Source organism: Dendrobates tinctorius, unplaced genomic scaffold (genome assembly GCF_039654945.1).
Source record: "Dendrobates tinctorius isolate UK_male_01 unplaced genomic scaffold, ASM3965494v1 ptg000038l, whole genome shotgun sequence".
NCBI lineage: Eukaryota > Metazoa > Chordata > Amphibia > Anura > Dendrobatidae > Dendrobates > Dendrobates tinctorius.
The window spans coordinates 9814189-9832638 of record NW_027361706.1 but is presented as its reverse complement, the minus strand read 5'-3'; the positions used below and the strand labels follow the sequence as shown (position 1 = coordinate 9832638).

General features: G+C 42.8%; 1 protein-coding gene across 4 annotated transcripts in view; it reads left to right on the top strand.

Moving 5' to 3' along the window:
- Positions 1-15234, top strand: part of TMEM40 (transmembrane protein 40) — a 30641-nt gene extending 15407 nt beyond the window's left edge. For all 4 annotated transcript variants that reach the window (XM_073574184.1, XM_073574186.1, XM_073574183.1 and 1 more), the window contains 8 exons: positions 940-1044; positions 5762-5845; positions 8917-8979; positions 9818-9880; positions 12077-12148; positions 12643-12717; positions 13584-13643; positions 14707-15234. In XM_073574184.1, coding sequence (XP_073430285.1) covers positions 940-1044; positions 5762-5845; positions 8917-8979; positions 9818-9880; positions 12077-12148; positions 12643-12717; positions 13584-13643; positions 14707-14726 — 542 coding nt within the window. In that variant the 3' untranslated portion in view covers positions 14727-15234. The remainder of the gene's footprint in view (positions 1-939; positions 1045-5761; positions 5846-8916; positions 8980-9817; positions 9881-12076; positions 12149-12642; positions 12718-13583; positions 13644-14706) is intronic.
- Positions 15235-18450: the final 3216 nt, after the last annotated feature.

Genomic DNA, 18450 nt, shown 5'->3' with positions numbered 1-18450 from the left:
TTCTGGTCTGTAAAAGCAAGTGCACGCTGCAGTTTTATCCATGCCGGTCATTGGTCTGCATGGAAAATCGGCCATGTGCACTGGCATATTGGTTACAATGGATCTATGTGCTCTCCATGTGCCACACCTAGGTCTGCACACGTGAGCCTTTAAAGGGAATCTGTCACCTCAGTTTGGCGTGGTATGTAAATGAGTTGTGCCCAGTCCGATGGGCGGTGATTTGGATCCTTCCCTCCACCCCTCCTTGGCCGATGTAAGCAATCTTTCTGGGAATTTCCGTAGTTGTCATCCAGATTACGTGCGTGCGCATTGCAATATCCAATCGTGTGTGTGCAGTATGCTTTGCCCAACTGCGGCAAAGCCGAAAATCATTAGTGCTCAGGCGCCGGTGAACTATTTCCCGGGACACAGAAATGGCAGTGAAATACTTCCGGGACATAGTTCACCGGCGCATGCGCACTAATGCTTTTCAGCTTTGCCCGCAGTTGGGCAAAGCATAATGCGCACGCGCGATTAGATATTGCAATGCGCACGCGCCTAATCTGGACAGCAACTAAGGAAATTCCCAGAAAGATTGCGTACAGCGGCCAAGGAGGGCTGGAGGGAAGGAGCCAAAACACCGCCCATCGGACCGGACACAACTCATTTCCATACTGTGCCAAATTGAGGTGACAGATTCTCTTTAATCTCCTGATAGTGGGGTCAGACATGCTACTCATCCCTAAGGCAGTACACATGATCTCAGCGACGCTGAATTTCCCCTACTTGTCCCTTATTATGTCCCTCCCGATGCAGTGCAGCAGCCAGTCCCACCCTCACCCATCACAAAAGGGCTTCCTCCAACCTTTTACATGCAGAAATTATTTTTAGTAAAACTCTACACTTGTCTACCATTTTGTGCTGTGATATGTACTATAATGGCTTCTCCTCTATTTGTAGATGAGAAGATGGTACTAATATCGAAAATGAGAGACAAATTGTTACATTTATTGCAAAATAAAGTCTCAGAACTCTTACGTATATCCAAGCCTTTACTTTCTCCAGGTAAGTTAGGCATATTCACCTGTTCTTCATACATAGCTCTACCTTAGAACACAAATTCACGATATTATCATCTGCTACTTTTATAAAATATTGGAATTTAATGGTATAAATGTCAGATATATGCGAGTTCCAGGACTCCCACCTATCCACTTAGCTCCAGTTTAGAACACACAGTCACAGATTGCTTATATTTCTTGGATATATTGTAGGGATTAATGCTCAGCAGTAGGCAGCCACTTAGCACAAGCACAGGTTTTGGTGCAAAATAAGGTAAGGTTTATTGCATTTTTCCGCACTCCAAATGAAAATGTGTTCTCAAGCAAATATAAGAAAATATAACACAACAGATTTTCTTCAGCCCAAAATGTATGATAATTAATAAACGAAACAGTAAACCAGCACTGGCTTCTCTCCAGCTCCACTACCACATAGAAGTGTTCGCCAGGTGCAGGTAATCAGAACCTCCAGTGCTAGGATTTAACCCTATCCTACCTGGCTTTCCTACACACCCTCCCCCTCTTTACAAAGCTGAGGAAGGGGCACTATCTACCATCCCACAGTGCCTACAGGGAGCTACTTTAAGCTCCTGAAATTCTCTCATTAATGTTCTGATCTGGTAACTTCGCAAACTGGCCCCCATTTTTTGCTGTAGATAGTGTCAGTGTACAGGTAATACAGGGATCACCAGTGACATTATACACAGGAGCTCTGTATATAGTGTCAGTGTACAGGTAATACAGTGATCACCGGTGACATTATACACAGGAGCTCTGTATATAGTGTACAGGTAATACAGGGATCACCAGTGACATTATTCACAGGAGCTCTGTATATAGTCAGTGTACGGGTAATACAGTGATCACCAGTGACATTATACACAGGAGCTCTGAATATAGCGTCAATGTGTAGGTAATGCAGGGATCACCAATGATATTATACACAGGAGCTCTATATATAGTGTCAGTGTACAGGTAATACAGGGATCACCAGTGACATTATGCAATTATACACAGGAGCTCTGTATATACAGTAGTGTAAGTGTACAGGTAATACAGGGATCACCAGTGACATTATACACAGGAGCTCTGTATATAGTGTACAGGTAATACAGGGATCACCAGTGACATTATACACAGGAGCTCTGTATATAGCGTCAGTGCACAGGTAATACAGGGATCACCAGTGACATTATACACAGGAGCTCTGTATATAGTGTCAGTGTACAGGTAATACAGGGATCACCAGTGACATTATACACAGGAGCTCTGTATATAGTGTCAGTGTACAGGTAATACAGGGATCACCAGTGACATTATACACAGGAGCTCTGTATATAGTGTCAGTGTACAGGTAATACACGGATCACCAGTGACATTATACACATGAGCTCTGTATATAGTCAGTGTATAGGTAATACAGGGATCACCAGTGACATTATGCACAGGAGCTCTGTATATAGTCAGTGTACAGGTAATACAGTGATCACCAGTGGCATTATACACAGGAGCTCTATATATAGTGTCAGTGTACAGGTAATACAGGGATCACCAGTGACATTATACACACGAGCTCTGTATATAGTCAGTGTACAGGTAATACAGTGATCACCAGTGACATTATACACAAGAGCTCTGTATATAGCGTCAGTGTGTAGGTAATGCAGGGATCACCAATGACATTATACACAGGAGCTCTATATATAGTGTCAGTGTACAGGTAATACAGGGATCACCAGTGACATTATACAATTATACACAGGAGCTCTGTATATACAGTAGTGTAAGTGTACAGGTAATACAGGGATCACCAGTGACATTATACACACGAGCTCTGTATATAGTGTACAGGTAATACAGGGATCACCAGTGACATTATACACAGGAGCTCTGTATATAGTGTCAGTGCACAGGTAATACAGGGATCACCAGTGACTTTATACACAGGAGCTCTGTATATAGTGTCAGTGTACAGGTAATACAGGGATCACCAGTGACATTATACACAGGAGCTCTGTATATAGTGTCAGTGTACAGGTAATACACGGATCATCAGTGACATTATACACATGAGCTCTGTATATAGTCAGTGTATAGGTAATACAGGGATCACCAGTGACATTATGCACAGGAGCTCTGTATATAGTCAGTGTACAGGTAATACAGTGATCACCAGTGACATTATACACAGGAGCTCTATATATAGTGTCAGTGTACAGGTAATACAGGGATCACCAGTGACATTATACACATGAGCTCTGTGTATAGTCAGTGTACAGGTAATACAGGGATTACCAGTGACATTATGCACAGTAGATCTGTATATAGGGTCAGTGCACAGGTAATGCAGGGATCACCAGTGACATTATACACAGGAGATCTGTGGTCAGTGCACAGATAATACAGGGATCACGGGTGACATTATACACAGGAGCTCTGTATATAGTGTCAGTGTAAAGGGAATACAGGGATCACCAGAGACATTATACACAGGAGCTCTGTATATAGTGTCAGTGTACAAGTAATACAGTGATCACCAGTGACATTATACACAGGAGCTCTGTATATAGCGTCAGTGTACAGGTAATGCAGGGATCACCAGTGACATTATACACAGGAGATCTGTGGTCAGTGCACAGATAATACAGGGATCACGGGTGACATTATTCACAGGAGCTCTGTATATAGTGTCAGTGTACAGGTAATACAGTGATCGCCAGTGACATTATACACAAGAGCTCTGTATATAGTGTCAGTGTACAGGTAATTCTGTGATCACTGGTGACATTATACAGAGGAGCTCTGTATATACTATATATTGTACAGTGTAACTGTACATGTAATACAGTGACTTACCAGTGACGTCTCTGGTTGAAGTAATTCATTTTCACTCTTCCTCGTCATCCAGCATAGACCGCTATCGCTTCTCGACTCTGCAGAAAATAACACGCAGAAATACATACCCAATCGCTTCTTGAACACGTCCCCCACTTTTCCCCCGACTTCTACACTATGCCAGATGAAGAAAAAAAGAAACATAGAGCTGCCCTCCACAGTAACAAGACTTCTCTTTTGTTCCCACCATGGAAATCAGTCTCCTCAAACGTAAAATATATTACAGCAGTAATAATGTCCCCTAATTATCCCCTAATTATCCCCTACAGTAATTATGTCCCTCACTTGCCACCATAAAGCAATAATGTATGTCACTCATTCTGGCCCTCATATAGTAATTATGTCATCCATCCTGTCCCCCTTCCTGTAATAATGTCTTCCATCCTGACCCATCTATGTAATAATGTACCCCATCCTGGTCCCTATAAGCTCTCCAAGTCTCTCATCCTGGGCCCCATATGTCATCCATCCTGGTCTCTATAGGTCTCTCATCCTGATCCCCATATGTCCCTTATCCTGGTACCCATATGTCCATCATCCTGGTCTCCATATGTCTCTCACCGTGATCCCCTTATGTCTCTCATCCAGGTCCCCATGTGTACCCCATCTTGGTTTCCATATATCCTCCATCCTGGTCTCCATATGTCCCTCATTCTGGTCCAAATAAGTCCCTGATCCATGTCCACATATGTCCCTCATCCTGATCCCCATACTATATGATCCTCATTCAGGTCTCCATACAATATGTCGTCCCTCATCCCTCTTCACATATGTACCATATCCAGGTCCCCATATGTCCTTCATCCTGGTTCCGATTATGTCCCATATCCAGCAAGTTGTGCACCCCTTGTTATAGAACTTTATTAGACTATTAGTCATTGCACCAGATCCAGTTGCTACAAAACACTTTGTAAATTGGTAAAGTAAGGCCCCACCCATGCGGAACTCTGAAAAAGCTTAACTCCAATGAACAGCAGAGTTGCCAACTGTCCAGAAATTACTGGACAATCTGTCAAAATAAGGAACTCTTTTGCTGTGTCCGTTGAAAAAATGTGATGCTGCTTATTGGATTTTTTAAAAACGTTTACAGATTATTATAACTTTAATTATCATCATGTTCCAGTTTACAGTGACTGCAGCCGATGTCTTCATATAAGTATTCTGCGCTGTAGACATGTATCACTTAGAACCTTAAAGATTTATTGTTTTTTTTCCCAATGTGTACGTAAAAATGTTGTTTGTCTGTGATTTTTTGACAAGATGTCCTGGAAAAAATATAAAATGCAACTCTAGTGAACAGGTCATGTTTGCTAGGACTCCTTCTGTATTGGCCAGTGCTTGGCAGACAAATTACAATATTTCTCAGAAGCGCTTTAATTACTCGGAAGGTACAGTTGAATAAGAACATATTGGGGCTATATACAGTATATATATGGTCTGTCTCATGTTTAGATCCATTCACTGTAATGGGGATCACTTAGAATCCCAAGCACAATGCATCAATACTATTATCGGAAATAAAAGTAAATCATTTTACTAATTGAAGTCAGCTCCTTAATGTTATTTCTGCGGTTGCAAGAGCATTCATACTGTTACTAATGATGGTTCAAGATGTCTAAAGAGCAGAATCAGATGACAGTCTTTCTGTTTTTCCTTTTTTTTTGTGGAATGAAGAGGTGATACTTTTTTTTCAGGCTTATGGAAGAAGGTTTATTGAATTTTACATATCTTTTATGATTTGCATCATTCATAATTCTTAATGTTCAATTGTTTTTCTAAATAAAACATTCTAAATATAATCTAATAGAAAATATCGTCCATTTCAGGACATGTCAAACCAGCTGCCTCAGTAGCCACAGTCCGGCCACTTGTACCCACGAAGAAAGAGGAGGAAGATTCATCTACAAATGGTATGTCGCTATGTTTGGAACCTTAGACTACTTGGTTTGCCGTAGTTTTCAGTATATATTTCACAGCTGGTTTGGGGTCGGCACAGAAGCATCATAATGTAACAATGGTCGATGAACATCTGTGTTTAATGTCTGGTTTGTAACTATTATACTCATATAAAGGGATATTCCCACCTCCAAGATCCTAACCTGATATGTAGTGGATGTAATAATAATAACATTTGCAAATACCTCCAATTTAAAATATAGTATAGTTCTTCTGATAAGCTATGTCGCTGACCCAATGTGCAGTAGCTTAGGTATTCATGGTTATGAGCACTAACTATCACTGAGTGGTCAAAACCATGTTTAGCTAAGCTAATGCAATATCCTGCACATGGAGCAAGCGACATAGCGAATCAGAAGTACTATACTATTTGAAGGTATTTGATATTATTATTATGTCTACTACATATTGGGATAGGATGTTAGACATGGGAGCAGGGCCGGCTCCAGGTTTTTGAGGGCCACGGGCAAAAGAGTCTCATTGCCCCCCCCCTTTAACACATACCACGATTCATGCCGTGTGACATCCGTGGTGCTGGCCAAAAACGGACTTGTCTCCGTGTGGATCACACGGACACGCATGTGATCCACACGGACACTCGCTCTGTGGCAAAACACGTTCATGTGAAGGAGGCTATTGATTAGTAGTGTACGCATGAAAGAAAGAAAGAAGAGAGAAAGAAAGAATAGAGAGAGAACAGAAAGAGAGAAAGAAAGAGGGGAAATAAAGAACAGAGAAAGGAAGAACAGAGAGAGAAATAAACAGAGAGAGAATGAAAGAACAGAGAGAAAGAAAGAAAGAAAGAAAGAAAGGAAATAAAGAACAGAGAGAAAGAAACAGAGAGAAAGAGAAAGAGAAAGAAAAGAACATAGAGAAAGAGAAAGAGAGAGGGTAAAGAAAGAAAGAACAAAGAGAGAAAGAAAGAGGGGAAGCAAAGAAAGAACAAAGAGAGAAAGAAAGAGGGGAAAGAAAGAACAAAAAGAAAGAGAAGAAAGAAAGAAAAAGAACAGAGAGAAAGAAAGAGAGGACAGAAAAAAAAGAACAGAGAGGGAGAAAGAAAGAGGGGAAAAAAGAACAGAGGGAGAGAGAAAGAAAGAGGCGAAAAAAGAGAATGGAGAAAGAAAGAACAGAGAGAGAAAAAGAGTGGACAAAAAAAAGAACAGGGAGAGAGAGAGAAAAAGGAGGGGAAAGAAAGAAAGAACAGAGAGGTAGAGAGAAAAAGAAAGAGGGGAAAGCACAGAGAGAAAGAAAGAGGGGAAAGAAAGAACAGAGAGAGAGAAAGAGAGGAAAGAAAGAAAGAGGGGAAAGAAAGAAAGAACAGAGAGAGAGAAAGAAAGAGAGGAAAGAGAGGACAGACAGAGAGAGAGAAAGAACAGAGAAAGAAAGAAAGAAAGAAAGAAAGAAAGAAAGAGGGGAAAGAAAGAAAGAAAGAAAGAGGGGAAAGAAAGAGAACAGAGAGAAAAAAAAAAGATTAGACAGAAAGAACAGAGAGAGAGAAAGAGACAAAGAAAGAAATATTCTATAAAGATACCATAGCAGCCCGGCTCCCATTGTAGTGCCCACCTGAGCTCCTGGTGCAGGACATATCATGACCCACTCACATGGCTGACATCCCCGATTCCAAGGCGATCCCGCTGTCCGCACTGTCAAAATCGGTACTGTCTCGCTGGATCCGGGACGGTTGGGACTCAGGAGGTATAAATGCTCCCCACCATACACTTCGTACAAGCACGAATCCGCTTTGTATGCCTTGTACACACACGTCTCCGCTCCGTACCCCTTGTGCACCCCTGGCTCTGCTCCGCTCCATAAATACACGGCTCAGCTCCGTACACATAGGGCTCCTCTCCGTACACCACGTACACATGAGGCTCCGTACACCTTGTACACACACGGCTCCGCTCCGTACACCTCGTACACACACAGCTCTGCTTCATCCACCTTGTAAACCCCTCCTGACCCCACACATAAACTTTACCTCATCCAGACCAGCACCATAATGACGCGACCAGCACAGCAGAGTCCTGCAGCCACTTTGATCATGTGACCCCTGACTCCTCCCGTCCTGTGACCTCATCACAGGTCCTGTGCCGCATACAAGATTACAGCCGAAGCAATGATCATTGCTGGCTGTAAGGGGCTGCGTTGGTCCCTCGGGGAGGGCGCAGGATGGGGTCGGTACATGGGGGGCGTGGCAGCGCCGGCGGGTATCCCAGACAGCGTGAGTGGGCCCCCTGTCTCGCCAGGGCCCCGACACTTGCCCAGGTGCTGACGCCGGCCCTGGATGGGAGTACATCTTTTAAGTCAGCAGCACCTCAATGGTTGCTTCAAATTTTTAGGCTCAGAGCTGAAATCTCATGACTTTTGGATATGGGACAGACTCCCACTCCATCTTATAACAACCATAACTACAGTAAACCTAGACACTGGAATAATTACACAAAACACTTGATGTTTCCTCTGGTTCTTCTGGTGTGTGAGAGAGGGAAAGAGATAAGACAGAGAGTTACCGCCTCTATATAAGTCCAGGCACGGACTGGCCCATAGGGTAACAGGGGAATCCCCCGGTGGGCCCATATGCAGATTTGGGCCCCCATCCTGTTGAGGGCAGAGTAAAGTACTGCAGTGCGCAGGCGCCGGACCTCTCTGACCTTTCCCGGCGCCTGCGCACTGCAGTACTCCGCTCTGCCCTCAACAGGGAAGAGTAAGTACGCCTGCGCAGAAGCCGCGGCAGAAGTAAGGAGGAGGACGTCATCACTAGAAGATGGGAGGCGCCGGACTGGACCGCGACACCCATCGGACCGGCCCGGACCCCGGGGTGGGTATTATCTAACTTGTTTTTCTTCTCTTTCAGTTTACATCGGGGGCTTATCTACAGCATTACAGAATGCTGTAGATAAGCCCCTGATGGCGGTGGCAGCATCTCATATCGGAAAAATGAGGTGACAGATTCCCTTTAACAATGAATGGTGTCTAAAGATTGAACTTGATGGACCTGTGTTTTTATTCTTTACCTATGTAACAGAGAAGAGGTCTTTGGAAGACAAAAATATCAATGAAGAGGAAGGCATTTCTGTTTCTGAGAAAGGTAATTTTGTGATTTTCAAAATTCTGACAAATTTAAATGCAGCAGCACGGTCTAGGTCTGGATTCACACTGGGCTAGAATCCATCAGGGTTAGTGTCTTTTTGGCTGGGGTTGGCTAATGTTTGGCTCCGATAAAATAAAAAAAGCCTATGCTCAATCCCGTGCTGACTCCGTTCCCGCAGTGTTGGCACTCAATCTCCCAGGGCTACCGTGCTGTTGTTGTGACACGTGATGCCGGTGCCCATTCAGCGCTAGTGTCACTGTTCACGCCTTATGTCGAATTGAGCAGGAAGAGGAAGTCTGAGATCAGCTGTAGCCCGGACTTCTTTTCATGTTCAATCCATACAAAGGCGGGGAAAGTGACACCAACGCTTATTGGGCGCCAGGGTCACGTGTCACAATAACAGCACGGTAGCCCTGGGAGAGCGAGTGCCGGCACCGCGGGAACGGCACCAGCATGGGAGGGAGTATAAGCTTTTTTATTTTATTGGGGCCAAACACTAGGCAACCCCTTTAAGGTGGCTATGCATGTTACATTACTCGCTTTGCCAATATCTAGTGCCACCAACCCCCTCTATCCATATACATGAACATTTGGCTTGACCGAGCACTACTAGTGAAGAGAGAAAGCCACTTTGGGCAGCGACGTACATGCCGGAGAACCAAGGAATTGGGCATTTAAATTCTGATCATTTTCACGGGGAAGTGGGAAGAATGTAGGGACCTGGTACACATTACGTGGTCAGCCATTTCCTATAAAATCAGAGGACTCTTTAAGGAGAGATTTTGAGCTCAATAATCATTTATGTCTTATTTTATTCCTTTGCACTTTTTGGCAGAAAAACTTGACAAACCACTAGGAAAACACCATGGAGGAGGAGGAGGAGTAATAAAGAAGGATGGTATGACTTCAGCTGATTTACTCTAGTCCTCTATTTGCAGACGTGCGCCCACCATAGAGACCGACCTTATCAGGATATTAGTCTGCCTGTGTGTGCTGACAATGGGATCTGTTGTGAATTCGCTTTCTGGCCTCACTCTGGTTATTACTGAAGGTAGTGGAGCTGGTCAGATCGACAGAGGGGTTGCGAGCTCTCTTTCTGGGCTCCCTCTGATGGTTACTGGAGGTAATGGAGCTGATCTGATTGACAGAGGCTTGCCACCTGATAATGATGATGACGATTGGAGATCTGGGGTTTCAGATTGGGATTTAAGACAGCCGACTCCCTCTATCCCTGCTGGTGATTTGCTTCCTGTTCCTCCTGAGGTCTGATTTCTCCAGCTCTGTCCCTGCATGTTCAGCTAAGTGGTTTATTTGTTGTTCTGTTTGCATTTGATCTGGTTTTGTCTATCTCTTCTTGGTGCGGGTCAGCCAGCTGTGGCTGGGGCTGTGCTGAATCATCGCCCATATGTTACTGCATGTGCCAGTTTGTTTTATCCCCTGTTAGATTGGTCTCTTTTTGGTCTGCTTTCAGAATATACCAGAGTGCTGATATAGTGGACGAAGTTGTGTGATTTCAGTGTTTTTGTGCATCAGACGTGTTGGACTTTTTACAGGGTTTTTTGCGTGAATGCAGACAGTGTCTTTCCTTTCCTGTCCTGTCTAGTCAGTGTTGGCCCCATCATTTGCTCAGTCTATTTTCCTACCTGCGTTTGTGTTTTCATCTTGTCTCACCGACAATATATGTTTGGGGGCTGTCTATTCCTTTGGGTTCTGCTCTGGGGCAGTTTAGATTTCCCCTTTCTTGCTTTAGGCTTAGGTAGCTCTCCGGCTGTGCCGAGGCGTCTAGGATCATCGTAGGTACGCTCCACGGCTACTGCTAGTTGTGTGTATAGGATCAGCGGTCTGTATTCCGCTTAAGTACCAACCTCTCTGGTTTTCTGTGGCTTAGCCTGGACCTGCTCTCCTCCTCGGTGACCCATTCATAACAGGGATCTGTCCTGTATGTGCACACGGGAGCCGGCACAGACAGAAGCCCTGTGCAAGAACAATATATGGGCTCTTTGCAGTACAAAGAATTCCATGTGTTTGGAGTAGAAGTGGCCCCCTTACTTCTTAGGGCCCCATGTGAGACAAGACAGGTTGCACTAATTGTAATCTCCCGTCCAACCTGACTTTGGTCATAGAAGGACTCCCCGGGGCAGTGATCATGACAGTCGTACTATGCTCAGAGAATATTATGCAGGGGTTCAGTTATGTAGAATTGGACTTGTGCACAATGCCAGGTGTAGTATGATCGATCGCCACCACTGATGTGCCGCCCAGTTCGCACTAGTGTCTCTCCACACCCTATGTCAGGTTGGATGGGAGATTTAACGCCCTCCAACGGCTTCAATTCAGCTGTCAGATTTCGAAAACTACGGATCAACTCAGTGGAGGCAGAAAGCAAAAACTTTATTTTGAGCACCATGTAGTAAAAGAAAAATAATCTTTTGATTTCTATCAATGTCATAAAAATGATGCGATACATTTTCAAATAAATGTACAGGAATTAATATACATTCCATATATTGAGATATAGAGAGATAAATAGATATTAGATATATAATAGATTGATAGATAGATAGATAGATAATAGATAGATAAATATTAAATAGATAGATAATAGATAGAAGATAGATAGATAATAAATAATTGATAGATAAATGGATAGATAGATAGATAATAGATAGATTGATAATAGAAAGAAGATAGATAATAGATAGATAAAAGATAGATAGATAATAGATAGATAAAAGATAGAGAGAAAAATAGATATTAGATAGATATATAATAGATTGATAGCTAACAAATAGATAAGAGATAATAGATAGATGATAGATAGATAGATGAATATTAAATAGATGTAGATAATAGATAGATAAAATATAGATAGATAATTGATAGATCGATAGATAGATAATAGATAGATAAATATTATATAGATAGATAGATAATAAATAAATTGGTAATAGAAAGAAGATAGATAGATAATAGATAGATAAAAGATAGATAAATATTAGATAGATAGAAAATAAATAGATACATATTAGATAGATAATAGATAGATAATTGAAAGAAACATATATTCTCTCATGCTTTCATTTTTTCTTTATAGACGAGTTCTTTCACTTCATTATCGTGTGTTTTGCGCTGGGAGCCGTCCTGATATGTGAATTTTACTACTCGGGTAAGTATGAAACAGCAATGCAATTGCAAAAACCCGCCAGACTAATATTTGCATCATTCAGATGTAATTTTATTATTGTAATCAAAATCCAAATTTTCAATAAAAATCAATGAAAGCTGGAACATTTTTAAAATGTTCAATTAAAAATTTTGTTTATAAAACTTTAAAAAAACAACTAAGAAATCAATTTTTATAATAATCAATTTCTCCTGAATGTTGGAGGATTTGCCCCCATATGACAAGCTGCAGACATTATTAGGACCCCCTCACACATCTGTGTTTCGGGTACACGAAGTGTCATTTTCCACACGTAGCGGGGACCCTTCTGCACACTTATGTCCTACATGGATCATTGCGATCCGGGGGATCTGCGGCATGTGATCGAACCGAGTAATAATTTTTGCAACGTACACCAGAGATTTCCTATAAGGTACAAAGTCCTGACCTTTGTGATATGTTCTTACAGACAGTGTTTCTTCGTTTTTATCTTTCAGACTGGACGGTTTCTGCCGGAGTTGGTTTAATTACATTTGCAACGTTGGAAACAATTGGAATCTATTTCAGATTGAGTAAGGAGAAAACGTTGTCACTAATCTTCTGTATAAGGCTGCGTTCACACGTTGTGGGGGGTTTTTTTAAACGTTTTTGTGATTTTCCAAAATTTTCCAAAATTGCTGCACACATGCTACAGTTCTTCCGTGTGAAAAAAAAAATGCAATTCAACCACAATGTGTGAACACAGCCTAAATATCACATTCTGTGGTCAGAACCTGGCGATTACACAGAGAATTGTTACACCTATTGTAGGCGCTATTTATCTCTTGTCTATCACAGATCTCTATTGCAGGAGGTTCCTTCTTCTGTTTCATCCACTGATGATCCAATTCGACTTTTGCGCTTTATTTTTAATAAAACTATGACTTTTTCATGTGTGCTTTTTTTTTACATTTTTATTTAATTTGGTCATACAGTAGTTTTAATTATCCAGATGTTTTAGCGTCATTCATCCTTTAAGACTTATCGAAATGTTTCATATTGATATATTATAAGCAGTCATTCCTATTTTTTTCTAAAAAGGTGCAAAAAAATAAGCAAAACAGCCAAAATGTAAGTGTCTTTGAATTTGTGCCAAGAAAACAAACAGTGTGCGCCAATTCTAATAAGTAATCAAGTGCAAAAATAAAGACAAAACAAAAAATATTGAAAAAATCACGCAAATGATGAATCAGGTATTAGTGATTATTCGCTTCTTAAGGTGGAGGTTCTGCAGCAGCTGCAGTGTGTATAACACAGATTGTCCCAACACTGTTCAACTCATGCCAAACCTCTTTTGAAGGAAATTATCATTTTCATGGTACATTATACCGTATAATATTATCAGGTCATTTGTATTCACTCTCAATGTGTAAAATTATTGTTTTCTTTATCATTTCAGTTCATAGAATCCGGACCGTCGTGGAACAATTTCTGCCTTTAGTAGGAAGATTTACCCTCGGTAAATGTACTAGATTTGCTCAATTTGTTTATCCACCAACCCATAAAGCAAGGCTGCGATTTTCAGGGAAGCCGATTGTAATCTGGTATCGGCCATTTTTGGTTAGACGTTAGATGACTGCGGTGTTCTTCCTTTAGCATTTTTATGATGTGGTGTCCTGAAAAATGTCTTGTCCTCATGATCACCACTTTATTTCACATATGCCCAATTTTAAGAACATCCGGAAACCTATATATTAAACTTAAAGTGGGCTTATCACCAAGTCCTAAGTGGCCAGTTTTTGCTCTTATTATATTCTCACGGTTCCTCCGAGAGTTTTGTTTTTTGTTTTTCTAAAATCCATCTTACGGTTCCAGAGATATGAGCCTTTTTATTTAGGGATAACTTGGTCTTTGCTAAGGAAGGCGTGGCTCATAGCATAATAAACAGAGACACGCCCCAGAGGATCCTGTGAGCCACGCCCCATTGCTAAAGACCATAAAAATTAGCACCATGTAAAAAGGCCCATATCCCTGGATCTGTATGGGGGATTAAAAAAAAAATGAAAAACAAACTATACAGTATATTAAACTTAAAGTTGGCTGATAACCATGTCATAAGTGGCCAGTTTTTGCTTTTATTATATTCTCGCAGTTTCCCTGATTGTTCTGTTTTTTTGTTTTTCTAAAATCCATCTTACGGTTCCAAAGATATGAGCCGTTTTATTTAGGGCTAACTTGGTCTTTGCCAAGGAAGACGTGGCTCACAGCATAATAAACAGAGTAGTCTAAAGACACGCCCCAGAGGATCCAGTGAGCCACACCCCTTTGCTAAAGAGCATAAAAATTAGCACTATGTAAAAATGCCCATATCCCTGGATCCATATGGAGGATTTTAAAAAAACAAAAAAACGGATTATTCAGGGGAGCAGCCTGAATACAATAAGGAGCAAAACTTGGAACTTTTGTTCTGGTGACAGGTCCTCTTTAACAGCAGTACAGAGCATTTGAGGAATAGTAGAGCAGATGAATTTGAAACCTATTGTTAAACCTAGTTTTATCTGTCATTTCTGTTGCATTTCCAGGCTTTAAAAAAAAGGAATAGCGAGTAATGGATCGTACAACTTATCATGAAACCTCAGGGAAAACCACAGATGTGAACAGATTGCCCATAGGACACTGAACTGTTATATCAGAAGACATTTTATTCCCCCGTCCAGACATATAGATCTGTGATACAGAAGAGGGTTGATGGACCTGCAACATTCTTTGGCTCTACTGGTGAAAAACTACATGGAAAAATGGCCGTACTGCGTGGATGTCTAAGCCGGGATTCACTTGACCATAGTACGGTGAAGACTTAGGACCCATTTTGCAACCCAAACCTTCCTCTGTTACTAAACCATACCACCAAAATACCCAATAGCGGTATAGGATCTGTTTGGTGTAAAAGTGGAAAGGAATTGGGTTTTGAACCCTACTCTGTAAGCCAGGAAATGCGATGATAAATCCCATCAATGCAAAGACTGCCGGGAGGAATTACACTCCGAGTACATCTCTGCGGAATATGTTGCTACTAATGATAGATAAATAAATAGGGAATAAGTACGGTACTTTTCTGTCGATTTTATTTGTGCTGTGTTTTTATTCAGTATAGTGGTACTGTTATCTATCTGGGTACTGTGACCTCTATATTGGTACTGCCATCTATTATATAGGTACTGTGCCCTCTATGCTGGCACTGACATCTATTATATAGGTACTGGGCCCTCTATATTGGTACTGCCATCTATTATATAGGTACTGTGACTTATAATAATAATAATAATTTTCTTTCTATAGCACAAACATATTCCGCAGCACTTTACATTATAGAGGGGACTTCTGCAGACAATAGACATTACATCATAACTAGTGTTGAGCGATACCACCCGATACTGAAAAATATCGTATCGGAATGGACCGGTCGATCTAAAAAAGTATCGGGTATCGCCGATTCCGATCCCGGAAGTCCCATTCAAGTCAATGGAACAGAAATATCGGAATTAAAAAAAACCCTTTCTTTCCCTGTTGGTTGATTCTACATGGAGAAAAACAACGAATAATAATGTAGAATGTATTGTGGGAGGTGTAGGAGACATTAAAGCCATAGAGGTTTAGCCCAATCAAATGGAATAGCAGGATTTTTTTTTTTTTTAAAGACGTTCGTATTTACAAAGATATTGACTATGTTAAAGTCTTTAATTTTTTGTCAGATATGTATGTTTCACTACTTCCATGCGCTTCACCTTCTTTTTTACTTCTCCCACACTTTCTCCTTCATCATCTTCAGAAGCAGCAGTATCTTCTTCTTCTTCTTCTTTTTTTATTCTTCTTCTTTTATACTTCTTCTTTTATTCTTCTTCATATTCTACTTCTTCATCTTCTTCCTATTCTTCTTCATCATATTCTTATTTGTGTCAGGCATTCCTGTAGTTGTTATCTATAAAAGTTTGAAGATTACACCTTCCGTTCAGCCTGTCACAAAAGATTTACAACAGGATTTGTCCGCGTTCAGTTTGCCTGCAGCAGCAGGCCTTTTCCAGGGGCACCACGAGGAGGAACGGACTCACCCCCATACACTGCTTAGTCTTCTTCTGCTTATAAATTAGATAATATCATTTGCTCTGATTTTTAGTCTTATGCTTCATGTTCTTCTGCTTTTGGTTTTTATGCTTCTTGGTCTTCTGTCTCTTGTTGTTCTGCACCTTGGTGGTTGTCTTCCTGTTCTTTGTCCTCTTGGTCATCTTCTTCAGGGTCATCTTTTAGGTATTCTTCTGTGTGGTCTTCAGGGTCGTCGTCTTCAGGGTCATTGTCAGGGAGATCCAGAGTGAGAATCAAAAACCATTTCCACAAGCTTGAACTTGGAAAAGTAGCAGAAGGTACAAGAAGGATGAGGAACTGCCGAGAACCAGCTGACGGTACTGGAACCCGGAGGGGCAGCAGAATGAACAAGAGCCAATGGCACAACCGTGGACCAGCTGACGTTGCTGGAACACGGTTACTAAGCAGGAGGTACCGGTGCTCCAAAGCACTACCAAGGACCAGCAAACGTTGCTGGAACTCGGATACCAAGAAGGAGGCACCTAGGCCAAAGGCACTGCCGAGAACCAGCTGACGGTGCTGGAACCCGGATGGGTAGCAGAAGCTGCAAGAGCAAATGACACTAGCGAGGACCAGCTGACGGTGCTGGAACCCGGTGGGGCAGCAGAAGGAACAAGAGCCAATGGGAGAACCGTGGACCAGCTGACGGTGCTGTAACACGGTTTCTAAGCAGGAGGTACCTGTGCTACAAAGCAATACCAAGGACCAGCAGACGTTGCTGGAACTCGGATACCAAGAAGGAGGCACTTAGGCCAAAGGCTCTGCCGAGAACCAGCTGATGGTGCTGGAACCCGGATGGGTAGCAGAAGGCACCCAGGAAGAAAGCAAAGTTGCAAGGCCGTGAGCCGGCCGCAGTTACTGAAACCCACAGTCCTACAGGGGGTGCTTGTTTCTTGTCCTATTGGCACTACGTAACCAGCCTTTATTACCAGAACCCACAGCCCACATAGGAAGCACCGAAACTGCAGGCACCATAGACTCGGCTAACCCGACCGCAACACGACAGGACAACGTATCAGTGGCAAAGTGACGTCGACACTACCCGGAAACAGCAGGCGTGCTGTAACCAGGCTGGGCAGGAGGGAGTACCCATGCTAAAGACACTGCCGAGAACCAGCTGACGGTGCTGGAACCCGGAGGGGCAGCAAAAGGAACAAGAACCAATGGCACAACCGTGGACCAGCTGACGGTGCTGGAACACGGTTTCTAAGCAGGAGGTACCTGTGCTAAAAAGCACTACCAAGGACCAGCAGATGTTGCTGGAACTCGGATACCATGAAGGAGGCACCTAGGCCAAAGGCTCTGCCGAGAACCAGCTGACGGTGCTGGAACCCGGATGGGTAGCAGAAGGTACCCATGAAAAACAAAGTTGCAAGGCCGCGAGCCAGCCGCAGTTACCGAAACCCACAGTCCTACAGGGAGTGCTTGTCCTATTGGCACTATGGAACCAGCCTTTGTTACCAGAACCCGCAGCCAACATAGGAAGCACTGAAACTGCAGGCACCATAGACTCGGCTAACCCGACCGCAACACAACAGGACAACGTATCAGTGGCAAAGTGACGTCGACACTACCCGGAAACAGCAGGCGTGCTGTAGCCAGGCTGGGCAGGAGGGAGTACCCGTGCCAAAGACACTGCCGAGAACCAGCTGAAGGTGCTGGAACCCGGAGGGGCAGCAAAAGGAACAAGAGCCAATGGCACAACCGTAGACCAGCTGACGGTGCTGGAACACGGTTTCTAAGCAGGAGGTACCTGTGCTAAAAAGCACTACCAAGGACCAGCAGACGTTGCTGGAACTCGGATACCATGAAGGAGGCACCTAGGCCAAAGGCTCTGCCGAGAAACAGCTGACGGTGCTGGAACCCGGCTGGACAGGAGGGAGTACCCGTGGAAAACACACTTCTGAGCAGCAACATGCGATGTTGAAGCCCAGGGGTCAATCAGGCAGCAGGCTGAGGCCAACTTGGAGCGAGTTTTATATTGGTTGTACACAACTACTGATTGTAACCGTGATCCACTTTGGCCTCTGGCTCTACTGTCTCTAATATTTCCCCTGGCCTCCAACCATGGCAGATGCTGCTCTGCAGAGTTGTCTGCACAATCCACACTTGTTCCTGAGTTACTGGGGTTCAGTCACGTCAGTTGATCCCCTGATGTGTGTCCGGCAAGGTGTCCTGCTCTGTCC